General features: G+C 39.6%; 1 protein-coding gene across 1 annotated transcript; it reads right to left on the reverse strand.

Annotated features, from left to right (window-relative positions):
* Positions 1-2,004: 2,004 nt before the first annotated feature.
* LOC135489408 (guanylate-binding protein 3-like) lies at positions 2,005-12,642 on the reverse strand. Its single transcript, XM_064774753.1, has 10 exons — positions 12,518-12,642; positions 8,690-8,894; positions 7,761-7,888; positions 7,084-7,196; positions 6,383-6,894; positions 5,545-5,834; positions 4,750-4,959; positions 4,315-4,417; positions 3,732-3,940; positions 2,005-3,103 (listed from the first exon to the last, which is right to left on the reverse strand). The coding sequence occupies exons 1-10, from the start codon at positions 12,524-12,526 to the stop codon at positions 2,894-2,896; spliced, it is 1,989 nt and encodes a 662-aa protein (XP_064630823.1). The 5' UTR covers positions 12,527-12,642; the 3' UTR covers positions 2,005-2,893.
* Between the last annotated feature and the right edge of the window lie 1,768 nt (positions 12,643-14,410).

A 14,410-nucleotide genomic window follows, 5' to 3' on the forward strand; every position in this document is an offset into this window, starting at 1 on the left:
GCTTTCACCGTCTTTTATCCGCTTCTTGAACTAACAATGAGTGGGCCATTACGTGAGACAAAAAGCTACCAGATTGTGACTCGTGGCTGTGAATGATAGGACCCCGACCCCTGATCACTGCCAAACTTTATATGTGAGACAAAAAGTTACCTGAATGTGACTTACGGCTGGGAATGATGGGACCCCGACCCATGACCACTGCCAAACTTTATATGTGAGACAAAAAGTTACCAGATTGTGACTCGTGGCTGTGAATGATAGGACCCCGACCCATGATCACTGCCAAACTTCATACGAGAGACAAAAATTTGCCAGATTGTTACTCGTGGCTGTGAATGATAGGACCCTGACCAATGATCACTGTCAAACTTCATACGAGAGACAAAAAGTTACGAGATTGTGACTCGTGGCTGGGAATGATAGGACCCTGACCCATGATCACTGTCAAACTTCATACGAGAGACAAAAAGTTGCCAGATTGTGACTCGTGGCTGTGAATGATAGGACCCTGACCCATGATCACTGTCAAACTTCATACGAGAGACAAAAAGTTACCAGATTGTGACTCGTGGCTGGGAATGATAGGACCCCGACCCATGATCACTGCCAAAATTCATACTTGAGACAAAAATTTACCAGATTGTGACTGGCAGCTGGGAATGAGAGGACCTAACCGCCCAAACCCCTCATACTCCTGGCACATAGGGGAAAAAGGTCTTTTATTGCGACATGTTGTTGGAAATGATACCGCCTGTAGCCGCCCATCCTCACTGCTCAAATGAAATAAAAAGAGTCAAAATTTCAAATTCAAATTGATTTATTGATCGATTATCTATTCGGCTACAGTCAAAAACTATATATATAGTACAAATTAAAAACACGTGGTCATTCAACAATATTCCAGAATATTCAATGGTATTCTTCGTTGCGCAGAGACTGTTTAATGCGATATCGACAACAGTGAAATGCTCTACTGTTGTATAGCAGAGAGTACGTTGGCGAAACACAGAAATAATAGTTATAGTAATCTAGGTAATAAAGGTACAGGAAAAAAAGGTACGGAAATAAAGGTACAGGAAATAAAGGTACTGGAAATAAAAGTACCGGAAATAAAGGTACTGGAAAAAGGTACTGAAAAAATAGGTACACAAAATGGCATAGATAGATAAAAAAAGGTACACAATTTAAAAAAAAAAATCATTTGAATTCTTCCTTTTTCTATTCATAACTTTAACTTTATTTGGTGCGTAGGCATTGCATAGGCCTTAGAAATAGGTATATCAAATTTCCAGTATACCGTTACGGTTTTCAAGAGTGAAAACACGGCTATCAAGATCATGATGATTGTAAAGATTCTAGGACAATTTCCTCTGCAAAAGAGTTAACCGGTAAATGTACCAATGTTCAAGTTAAATTGCAATTAATCAATTAACATTCATCATAGGGCTGGACCCAATTAACAATGCGCCTGGTCAATTAAGTCTTAACAGACAAATTATTAGATTTAAGACCAAACACAAGCTTTTTAGGGAAATTGGCGAGAATCTTAATGTGAAATGCCAGGTAGGATGCCAGGTGCGCCCCCACCCCCCCTTTCCCAAGATCCTGGATCCGCCCCTAATAAGAATACGACTCGAGTATTTTAAAATTTAAAAGAATATGAATGTACATGCAGTTATTACCAAAAAAAAACGTCAGCTCCCCTGTTGGGCAACTTCTTCCATGAATTTTCCTAAATTCATTCCGTAACAAAATTGTCCGCAATGTATTAAACTATTTTAAGGCACCACCTTAGTCACAGAAGAAGAAAAATGGGCAAGAAAAGATTAAGACATAGGCCGAGTCTGAACCAGTTGAAGAGAATGATATTCTGAAAAAAAATTGTGTACTTTTTTACCTATTTATGCCATTTTGTGTACCTTTTTTCCGATACCTTTTTTTCCGGTACCTTTATTTCCAGTACTTTTATTTCCTGTACTTTTATTTCCTGTACCTTTATTTCCGTACCTTTTTTTCCTGTACCTTTTTTACCGTATACCTAATTATAGATATAATAAGCAATTCCTAATATTGTCACAATATTGAAAATGGTTTTTAATTCTAGAATAAAGCTCAAGCTTGCCTCCTTGCATACGAGTGGTGCTGAGGTTATTCTTCCAGTGAGCTACACATTTCTCTCTCAATTTTTCTTTGACAAGTTTAGGGTTAAATGATGATAGATTAAGGTTGAGAGAAATTGCCATATTTTTAATAAATGAATACCAAGAAATTTTTTTAGAGTTGTCTATTGCAATGGATTCGTTTAGTGCCTCATCATTCTTTGACATTAAACATGTTGGTAACATCAGAAAGAAGCGGTTATTGAGTCCATTCAAAGCGATAATCTCCCTTATTCGCCCAATATGTTGCAGGCTTTCTAAGATGTGTCTAATAAATATTTACAAAAATTATATGTTCAGTTTGTCTGCAGGCTGCTTGTAAATGTTTGCACCCAAAATCTTGTCTCAACAGATTGGATCTTTCTTGAAATAATTTTCTGGGGCACCAAATTTTGGATCCATATGCGTATATAGGTTTTATAACGTGATCCAATAAATTTAAAGAAGTCATACATAACAATTCTTGCGGAAGAACGTGTGCTTAATCACCATATCAAACATACTGCAGACGTGATAAACTGTCACACGATGTGAGAGATTATAGATGTCTTCGATGGGTCTGTTTTAAACAATAAGCAAAATTCGATAATATACACCGTGTACGTGAGGTAACCTCTGGTACCAATTACAATCGCTGATTTCGTCCTTTACTTGTATTTTATACAGACTTATTGCTGCGCGTGATGCGTGGTCACAGAAGGCACAGTTCGAATTATCTCTAATCACTGTTGTAATTAGATAATATCAAGTCCTGCCGCAACAGTCATGATACCGGCGACAAGAAGTACAGGTTCAAAAACAGCAGCTGCAACACCGAGAGCAACACCAGCTGCAAGACCAGCAAGACCTTTTATAATGAAACCACCGACGGAGGCCTCCTTCTCTTTTTGTCTTTTAAATTCGGCAAGCTTCTCGAAATCTACAGCCTGATTCTCCTGCATGTTCTGGAAGAAAGAATGATACTAGAATACTCGTACGTTGACGAACCATTCGTGACCAGTCTGCAATTTTTCTGAAAATGAGATATCAGCGATATCTGGGTTGTACTAGCCATGTCTACTTACACACCAATTATCATTGTGATATTCAAAGCCAATGTCTATTCTATAACTCCTTACCCTTGTGCTTTATTCATACATTTCGTGCCATTATACTCTTTCATGCACAGATTTATTCAAACTATACGCCGAAATCTTTCTCAAAATGAAAAATTCGCTGAATGGTCTCTTCGTGAAATCATCGATGTAATGTGACTGACAGTACACTCTTAGAAATAAAGGCTTTTGAGCTTTGAGGTTTTGCACAATTTTCCAAGCATTTAGCTTTATCCTTCTTGATATAAATCAAAATTACAACTGCACGTCAACATTCGCAATACCCTATTTTCATGGAAACTGGCCAGTGAACATGGTTCAGTGTCCAATTACATGTACCTAAGCAAATATCAATATGCTAATGGGTGAAAAATACCTAAATACAGTCAACATAGTCATTAGTTTTAATACATGGTGTTTTCAGCAAAGAACTCGTTTCTATGGTCCCTGCGATATGCGTGGAAGAATGCATACATACCATTTGCTCCTTCATGCTAGTGTATTCCTCTTCCATTTTGAGCCTCTTCTCTGCCTCGTCTTTCATATTGCGCTTCATATCGGATATCTTTTCATCATTTTGTTTTTGACCGTCTTCCAATAATTCGGCATTCCTCTTTTCTTCTTCAATTCGTTGCATTTGAAGTTCTTCCTTTTCTCTTTCGGATTGCTCGGTCTTCCGCTTTTGCTCTATAAAGTAATGAACGTGTTGTCAATAAAACGAGTAAAACATCATTTGATACCTTATGCAATGGGTCATTCAGTGGCGTGTGCCTTTTGGATCTTATTAAACTGACCGAACGTGCTGGAGCAATACCATTATTGACCCATATTTCTATGCTTTGTACATTCGTGAACCTCATTGTCTTATTCCCTTTTTAAATGCAGGCAATATTTCATCTTGATAAGATGCAAAAACCTTGGTGTTCAAGATGTACTTTGTATTGCTCATAATTATCATAGAGGTCTTTAATAAAGATTTATTTACACACTGAGAAATCAGCTGACGTATTTCATTAGTTTTTGCCTGCCTGCACGACTTCATAATACACCCTCCCACCCACCTTCGAGCTGCCTCTCCTTTTCAGTGAGTGCATTGTCCATGGCCAGCATAGCGTCTTCTTCAGTCCTCTTCTCTTCCAGGAATTCTAACAATTTTTTTTTTTTCTGAAAGAAGAAGTTTTGTGGGGCATTACACATGCTTGGCATGATCTTAACACTGGTCATATTCAGGGTTACATTTGCACTAGGTCAACTTACAAGCGAAATCTTCCAAACACTTCAGACTTAGAAAGAACTGGATTCTTATTCTGAGATACCAGGAAAATGCATGGTTAGCACTTAAATTTCAAAATTTTCTCGGGAGGACCCCAGATGGCGGATATCTGTCGAATAGTTCCAGCTTTATCAAGTCTCCTATTCTTTGAGGAGTGTTTTTACGGTTATAGCAGATCTACGGTTGCCTATACACATACAACAATCATCGTACATCGACTTACCATGACGCCCAATCCACTGATCTGGCTGTACTTGTCCTCTAAGTTGCTCATGTCAGTACGGTATTCCTCGTAACCCCCAGGACGATTGTACTCATTGACCTTCTTGGCCTGTAGCTGTCTATAAAAAGCCTGGAGTGTAGTATCACACTTCTCCTTCGACAGACGTTCGTTTTCTTCGATGTAGAATATTTTCTTCGCGTTGAGAGTTTCCTGAAGCAAAAGAAGCAAGTTACGTAATAGGGAACGTGAACAAAAAAAAATCATGTTAAATTTTGGGAAAAGCCGACAGAAATTCGAGGGTGAGGGGTGAAATTTATCACCAAAATCTGAATTTTCTGAAATATCATATCAGATACATTTAAATCAGGGTTTGGGTCACTTTTACGACTGTTTAGACCATCAACAACACAGACACTGACACCAATATGTGTCACTCCTTGTGGTCTAGGCATGACAACAACCATTCCCTAAAATCTGCAATTTCTGAAAGAGGGAAGAGGTCTGATGAATTTCATGGGTTTTTTCCTGAAATTTTACAATGTCTTCTTGTGCATGATCCCATAACTATAACATCGATGATATATGAGGTTCTGACCGTCTGTCATTTTGCCAAAGAACGTGTTCATATTCTACCGGCATGCTGATGGAGTTCTCCCATTTGAGTTCACAAGCCAGACCCCCTCGGCTTGTTCCTTATACACTAGTATTCTTTAACAACCAACTTTCACGACTCAGCGTGCTTTTTAACCACATAATACTCGCCAATGACTGGGACATTCTTTTAGATTGCCATACCTCAAGTACTTTGATGAACTCTTTTATTTCATCGTCCTGGAGTATAACATCTGCATATATCCGCGCCTCTATCGCGCTCACCAGGGCTTTGTGCTGATGTTCAACGTCGTCCTTTGACTCAGTTGGCATTTTGTGTTTATAACTATCCATAGCTTGGCCATATATCGATTCGGCTTGTTCAAGCGCTCTCCTGTTTTCCTCTGCCTTTAGGTTTTGCAGCGCCGAGGAGATATTTGGAACATCTTTGTTACGGTAGGCGTTGACGTAAGTCTCGACCAAAATGGCTACCTCTGAAAAATGAACAAAATCAACAAAATCAACAAAACGAAGCATTGTTTTGATCATCCCAATGACTAAAACCCTTTCGTGCCTAAAGCAGACTTTTTAAGAGGTAGCAATTTACATGTAAAAAACATTTAATAGACCATTATTGGGATGTGAAGAAGACAAACCTGTCACTTTTTTGGTCAAGGCAAAACAAGGCACCATCTCCTCAGATGATTACATTTCATGTTAAGTATGTACACTTTTAATTTTCTTTTCTTTATTATCGGAAAATATGTTAGACATTTTCTAAATTGGCATTATGAATAAATGCTTGGTGATATTTTGATGATGACCACATGTGAAAACTGCCCTGAAATCAGGGGGAATACGCATGGTCATTTTCCAGTTTTATCCAGAATTATAATACTAGTATTAAAACCGTTTATGAATTTAGTATCAATACCATTACTTGAGCTCATCAGTGTCTTAACTTGTGATCGGATTTTTTTATGCAAGTCATAGCGTCTGTTTTAATTCTAAATGAATGTTTCATTCGTCACGGCTAACTTACGACGGCCATTTATTTGTCTTCCATTCTGCAACACCTTGGACTTGCTCTCAAATAAGATGTACTGAAGCAATTTATTCATGGTTCCGATGAAGTCCTCATTCAGTTGATCATCGGCAATAGTGTCCATCATTGACAATACACTCTTTTTGGCTGCTGGTATATCCAAGGTGAAACATTTCCTTCGCCGAAAGTACTTCTTGATTGAATTCCGTGTCTTCGCCCTCTGCCCTGTCTTGTCATCACTGCTGTCAACAGTCAAGGCACTCTCGAAGTACTCGTCTGGCGTGATTTCCCTCCCGTTCTCTTCCAGGCCAACGTGGCAATCTCTAATGACGTATATCAACTCTGGGAAGAACTTATAGAAGTTGTCATCATCTCCTTCATTCTTTTCTCTCGAAATTAAGTACTTCGACATTTCAGCAGTAAAGATAGGCGAAGTTAAGGAAGGGATAAAAACGTTATTGTACATAATAAACGTACTGCCTCCTATGACGTGTGAATTTGCCTCATCACTGAAATCGAAAGATATGGCCCAATGCTCATCTTAAGCAGTATTAGAAACAAATGTAAGTGGTTTCTTGCAGCCCTAACGGGTATGTCGCCAGTCCATTCATAATATTTCTGCACAAGAAAAACAATTCACTCTGTAGAATTAAAAGCTAAGAAGGGTCTAAATAAATGGTCTAATGATTCAGAAAGGATACTTCAGCTTCTCAAATGCAACTTCGTCAATTGCCTTTGATCCATTGTAGATCATGGTGTCGGACAGAAGGCAGGTAAGAACAAAAAGCATCGCGTCATGTTGCGTGTCACCCTAAACATATATACTTATTTGGACTATTGCAATGCTAAATGCAATCGGAATATGTACTTTATTTATAATATATGCATATGAGCTGATCATCTGAACAACTTTAATGACTTCAAATGGTTCGATCGTTCTTTGCCATGCTTTGTCCGATTCTGACAAGGTAGGAAGTTTCAGGTACTTAAAGGGGGACTATACGCAGGAGTATGGGGCTAATTTGGTCATCTTCAAGTGACTGGTATACACAGTAAGGGCCCCTGGTCATATCGTCAGACTCGGCACTAAATATATTCCTCGTACAAGTGTGAATCATTTCGACGTACTGTGAGATGTGGGAGACCCCTATTTGCGACGTCGTATAACTTTATCTTGCCTACCTAGCTGCTTCCTATATTTGTCCCTTTAAGACTTTGAAGTTTCCGATGAAATACAGCATTTTGATTTTGACCAGACTAGGATTTATTGGGGCTTATAATCTCTATCTTCTACGAGGATCTGTTCATCTCTCTTCCTCGCTCAATACTAAGGGCAATGGGCTTTAAACACGTTGAAAAATATACATCACGCTACCTTTTTCGTATCGCCGACGCCTTCTGTGTCCAGCAGAGCCAGCTTGCAGTCAGGTAAGCCTGGGTGATCAATTATCATCAGCCACAATCCCTTGGTTTGAGGCTCGGACTTGTGGCCAACTGTAAACTCTTAGATGAAAAATAATTACCAATTTAAATGCAGTATATAATGATTGCAGGTACTAACATATAATGTAAATATGGATACCTAAAAAAAGACTAAAGCAGTTGGTGATCCGTCATCCTCGTTTGTTTCTCGAAAATATTTCTACGTGTCAATCCGTCGATGATTTCAGGATGTGACCAATCAGCAAATATTACATTTTTTTGAGAAAAATTCCACTAAAACAATGTAAAAGTATCGTATAGTTTGAAATCAAGAAATGTCCGGAAAACACATATTTTTGGCACTTAATTTCCTTTTTCTCTAGGTAAGGACCCCCACACCATTAGATAGGAGGGTTAAAATTAGTTAGTTGCTTCTTGGAGAGAGGCGCACTGAAAAATCGTTGTGCTTTGCCCCCACCCCAAAGCCACCATACCCACATACAGGTTTTCTTTGCCTATAATGTCTTCTATACCTTCTTGTACAACTGAAGATGTACCATACATTTAATTAGGCTCACCCACAAAGGGGTATTATCAGGAGTGGGTGTGAATACTCAAGAAATCTTTGTAGTAAACTCCGCCCTCTAGGCCTCGTCTTGCTCGGTTACATATGATTATTCAAGAACCACTATTATGTACCCCATCGAGCCTCATTGCCATGTCACCCAAAGACGTTTTAGGCAAGGATAACCTGTATATACAACAAAGCGTACGAATTACCAAGTATTACAGTCTACATGATATTTCGTCTTTTGATGAGATAATTATTTTTTAAATTCCTTTAAATATTAAACCACTAATATATGCCTAACATATACTTACTTGGCCCCTTAACCAATTTGGACAACCTAGACAGTAAATAGGATTTGCCAGTTCTGTAAGGTCCAACAGCCGAAACGACCACAAGTTTCTGAGTGACTTGCTTTAATTCATCAAGCGCCTCCTTATTCAACGCCGGCATATATTTTCCGTCAGAAGCCCTCTCGGTTTTAATGAAATTCTTGGCACCATTGAAGATTGTTTGGGACTGGAATGACGAAGCACTGTCCATGGAAAAGCAATATACAAGTCGAAATAATAAATTAGATGACGTCATAGGGAGGCCGATCGGGGCATTATTGTCAGATCCAAGTTCACATTGCCTTTGGTTTGACCTTGTTGGAAGCTACAGTGTATAAACAGTTCATATATATTTACTAGTACAGAATCATAATAATTGATTTGCCACCTCCACTCCTAGCTAAGTCACCTCAGCCTCAGGTAAAACATTCCAGATTTCATTAACGCCAAGTGTACAGAACTTTTGCAGCGCTTCCCTTTAGTCAAAATAACATTCATAGGCGTAGTATTGGATTGTCAGATGGGTGGTAGACTCTTTCACTGGCCGTTCACTATAACTAAGTCCCCCACTTCAGCTAACGCTAGGTATAGGGATGAGATTACGAAGTCTGGAGGGTAGGTAGTGGCGTTTTCCAAAATGTTAGGGGGTTTCGTGGTGAGTTTTTTAGATGTATATCAGCAGTTTAATTTTCACGGCAAATTCAAAGATTTTCCAAGGGAGAAGGGAGGCCTATTGCATCCCTGGCCCGATCCGTTAGCCTCACGCCTATGATTTCAAGATTTATTATGCATTAAAGTGGAATGATATGTATGTCCATTTTGACAGTTTCTTTTGTTAACATTCGTTACCCAGATATACAGTTTAGATGATAGATGATTCTGCAATCCCAAATTTATGATTAAAACAGACAAATCATATGAGAAACTAACAGTTCGCAATTTTTTTTCGATCCGGGTCTGTCATGCACGAACCGGGAAACCATTGCCATCATGTTTATAAATTTGCCACTTCACTTGTTTGCAGGCAGATAACGAGGTCAGGTCTGTGTTCCATCAAATCTTCCATTATTTGCGCAACACTCGTAACATTATTAGGAAAGTGAAATATCATACCATCTCTTTACCAGCCATTTACAATACCTTGAAATCTATGGGGATTCCCCTGCGAGCAGTGCACCTGCCAGCAACACAATTCCCAACTTCATTTTGGATCTCATTTCGATGATTTCGTTTCAATTCGAAGATTTCGTTTCATTTCGAAGATTTCATTTCGATCTGTCATGCACTTACTAGTATGGGCGGTTATTACCGCAAATAAAGACGAACCAAAGCATAGACACTTGTGTAGCATAAATACCTTGAAATCTATGGGGATTCCCCTGCGAGCAGTGCACCTGCCAGCAACACAATTCCCAACTTCATTTTGGATCTCATTTCGATGATTTCGTTTCAATTCGAAGATTTCGTTTCATTTCGAAGATTTCATTTCGATCTGTCATGCACTTACTAGTATGGGCGGTTATTACCGCAAATAAAGACGAACCAAAGCAAAGACACTTGTGTAGCATATCAAGGACACGTAGATTGATACTCCTATGTGTGCCACATCAAAGGCATCTGGACCATACACCACGTCAAAGATAACGATGCGAAGTCAACAGGCGGCGCCACTGTAGATTGCTGGCGGCCGTATGCCTGTTGACGTTGTTGTTATTCGCCACCTCTCTCCCCATTATTCCAACAACTTGTTGAAGGAGGTTGACACAGTTTTCTAACTTATCTCTATCCATGGTTATGATATACTAGTATGATTGATGATGTTGAAAAGAAAGGGGATCTCAAAATACGACAGTCTACTACGAATAGATGCAATAGAGACATAAAAACACATGTGCATTTTCCCGCTAGTCGCTTATATCAACAAAAACCTATAGTTGTCGAAATCGTTTTTACTTTTCCCAAGACGGTGGCGCCGCCTGTTGACTTCGCATCGTTATCTTTGACGTGGTGTATGGTCCAGAGACGTATTGCGGTCATGTCTTATCTGTGCTGTGTGTGGCTCATGAAAACAACTGTCCTTCCCAGAGAGGTTGCGGTCTAGTTTTATCTATGCTGTATCAAACAAAAACAAAACATGCATTCCAGATGTCTTTGATGTGGCACACATAGGAGTATCAATCTACGTGTCCTTGATATGCTACACGAAGTGTCTTTGCTTTGGTTTGTCTTTATTTGCGGTAACCGCCCATATACTAGGTAACCATTGCCATCATGTTTATAAATTTGTTACTTCACTTGTTTGCAGGCAGATAACGAGGTCAGGTCTGTGTTCCATCAAGTCTTCCATTATTTGCGCAACACTCGTAACATTATTAGGAAAGTGAAATATCATACCATCTCTTTACCAGCCATTTCTAATACATGTACCATTAAATCTATTGGGATTCCTCTGCGACTTTCAATAAGAATCAAGTATATGTGTATAAAGGCGACAGCTTGGGCATGAAGTATGTTGGTTTTCCATAGAAAGATGACTTCCACCAGGACAAAGGATAATTGAAAAATTATAGATCTGCAATAAACATTGCACTTGGATAGGGTGTAACCATAGGTCTCAGTAATCTACAACCCATGCCCAAAACTGCCTCTTTCCGCTCGCAAAAAATCATTAATGGAGAACAGCATCAGTGAAACGAAAAGTGACGGCGGAATGTGGGCAGGCAGGGTCATTATCAGGGGTGAAACATATATGCTCTGAGATGCGATTTCAGACCATTTTCGACATTAAAAATCACTGTTACTGAACCTTTAATAATAGGAAATTTTAGAAATGTAGCTGCGATATCAGGCCATTCCTGACGATAAATTATGTCAGAAAGCATCGAGCAGGAAATATTTTCCTGGCATCTGAGGCCAAAATAGGTTGAAATATTTCAACAGCATTAAAAAATCGTTTGTCGTCAAGAGCGGGGGGGGGGGGGGGGGCGGCTGGACACGCCCCCTCATTTACCATAAGACTAGAGCCCCTGCCGGGGACGGATAGGAGACGACCTATGGAGAGACGACTTTTTTTAGCAGCTTACTCGAACGCAGATTAGGCCTATTCATACAAATTAGAAAAAAGTCTGCGTGGCTTCTTGAGAATAAACCGTTCCATAATGTCTTCAACGTTGATGTTTACTCTTCTGTATGTATTGAGTAACACAAGGGCACTCAGGCGTTCCTCTCTCATTGTTGATCGCAAAGTCGTCTTTATGCCACGAACAGCAGAAAATGATCGTTCCGCTTCACAGCTGGTGACTGGTATCAAACAACCAAGTTGGAGTAAAGTATGAAGATTTGGAAACAGGTCCTTCGGGCAACATTTAAGTGAAGTGAGGACAGAATCTGGTGAATTTTCCGAATCAATCTACCTCCCACGCCAGATCTCTAGCTCAGTCTGTAAACTACCAAGAATCCCCATGACGTCAGGCACGAAAATAAGTCGGCGGGAGGCTACCTAAACAAACATGCGGAATGGGATGTTTGAGCGAATTTTGAAATTCTATGTGTTAAAAATGCGGTTTCCAGGCATCTTGAGGGATGTACTTGAAGGAGAAAAAATGTATGTTCTGCGCGAGCAGGGGGGGGGGGGTCCGGACCCCCTGGACCCCCTGGACACGCCCCTGATTATCCTCTTGTCTAGATATAATTAGCACGCCAAGTTGTCCTTAAAGTAGGATGAAATCAATTTTAAAAGTCGAAATGATTTAGTGGATCGAACAATCAGAAGCTCAGTCTGTAGTCATAAACGTTAGAACTTATACTCACACTCGCCATTTTCGTCTTCGACAGCTATTTGTGTAATACTGCAATGTCTTGATCTCCCTCGACAGCCTGGTTTACGCCCGGAATGACGAAAATCCTGGTATGGGCCGCTTATAATAACGTTGTCCGCTCTCCAAGCAGATCTAAGGAATAATTGATATTCTCTCTGTCAGAACTAATATCCATTATACCATGAGGTCCCGGATGTGACACACAAAATGTGATGATATCCGAATCAGCAGATCAAGAGCGATCGATCAGTCCCCATAACACCAACATAGAAAACCCACAAATATATAACCCAGGACATAAAAGAGTGATACTTGTATTATTTTTCCGATTGTGTTAAAAAGTTAATTTTGGGCTGATCCTGGGCCCGACCCTGTTATCCACTTCACGAATCGTGGAGTAGCGGATACAAAATGGTGGCCGGTGTTGGCAGCCGTGAAACGAAGTACATGTGGCATACGAGACTGCACAGGAGTCTAGAGGGGATCGAGTCCAAACATGCCATTTTGAAAAAAAAATGCCCACGGGGGTTTTCAATGGGAATCACCGAAAGCTGGTTTGTTTTTTTAAAAACGGCTATAGTAATGGGCTTCTGGTATCAATATTCGTGATGTCTAACTTACACTTTCTCCACAAATTGCCAATCGATTTTGACGAAGATTTTTATTCAGTAAAAAAAGAAATATTGTTCCCGTAAAAGAGACACATATTTATTCAAGAGACGAGTAACCAGTTTGAGGACGAAAGGAGGGTGCCGCTTTGAACCTGCAGCATAAAATGGCACATGTCGTCAAAAATCGTATTGGTCCTCTTGTACCTCTTGAGGTCCTCATGAGGTCAAAGGTGAAAAAGAGCCCTATAATACATACGTAAAACAATTTATTATCAGACCAGTCTGCAAGAATATCACAGACAGGTCTGTAAGAATATCGCAGACATTCCAAAAAGCTATTCTTGCTCGATCACATGCCCTGTCAATGTCATGCTTCCCAGCATATACCGTATATGCTGGAAGGTACCTCAGGACATATTTGGCAAATATGTCCTGAGGGTTTTTTTTTACATTTATCAAAGTTGATGATCATTAACTCTGATGCAATTGTGTGTATCCAAAATGGAGTAAGAATGAGTGTATCGGAAAAAAATTATAAACTTTAAAATAAAGCTGTCGTGTAATTTTTTATTTTGTGGACACTTGGTAAATCCGGGTGCAATATTTCAGCAAAGACACCACCTGACTAGCCTGGCCTGAAAGAATGTTTATCAGGGATCTCTCGCGAACTTTTCACTTCTTTTTGAAATCCCTTCGGCTTTAATAGAACGAATAGGTCACGTCCTTCTTTTCATGCATATTTTTGTAAACTATATTAATTGTCACTTGTGAGCATCTACCCAATGGGTGCATTCAAATCTTGACACCAGAGGGGCTAATTTCGTTCCTCTTGGTGGCATCCATTGGAAAACAAATCGTATCATTTGAGACTAGTGCCTGGTTAAATTAGTTAGCCAATGAACAGGCATTAGTCAGCAAGATTAACATCTGGAGAGGACAGAAATTGCATACGTGTATCAAGAATAAATTACACTGCAACTTCGGTAAATAAAGACTACATGCATGAAAGACATGTTTTTCGAGATAGTCTTGGGGAAGTAAATTTAATTTGGTAAAATTCTGCCCCCAAATCGGGCGAGTGAATGTTCAAAGTCGCAACCACACAACACAATGAACCATGCACAGCACTTGTACATTGACCAGAAAGGTTTTTGCAACTTATCAAGATATACTTTGAGTATGATACCACGAGGTTCAAGGTGCTGCATGTGTCAAGATTATTTTCCCGTTAAGCCTGGCGGCACAAGTCACCAGACAGCTGATCGACCGATAAC

Source organism: Lineus longissimus, chromosome 6, assembly GCF_910592395.1.
Source record: "Lineus longissimus chromosome 6, tnLinLong1.2, whole genome shotgun sequence".
NCBI classification, from domain to species: domain Eukaryota; kingdom Metazoa; phylum Nemertea; class Pilidiophora; order Heteronemertea; family Lineidae; genus Lineus; species Lineus longissimus.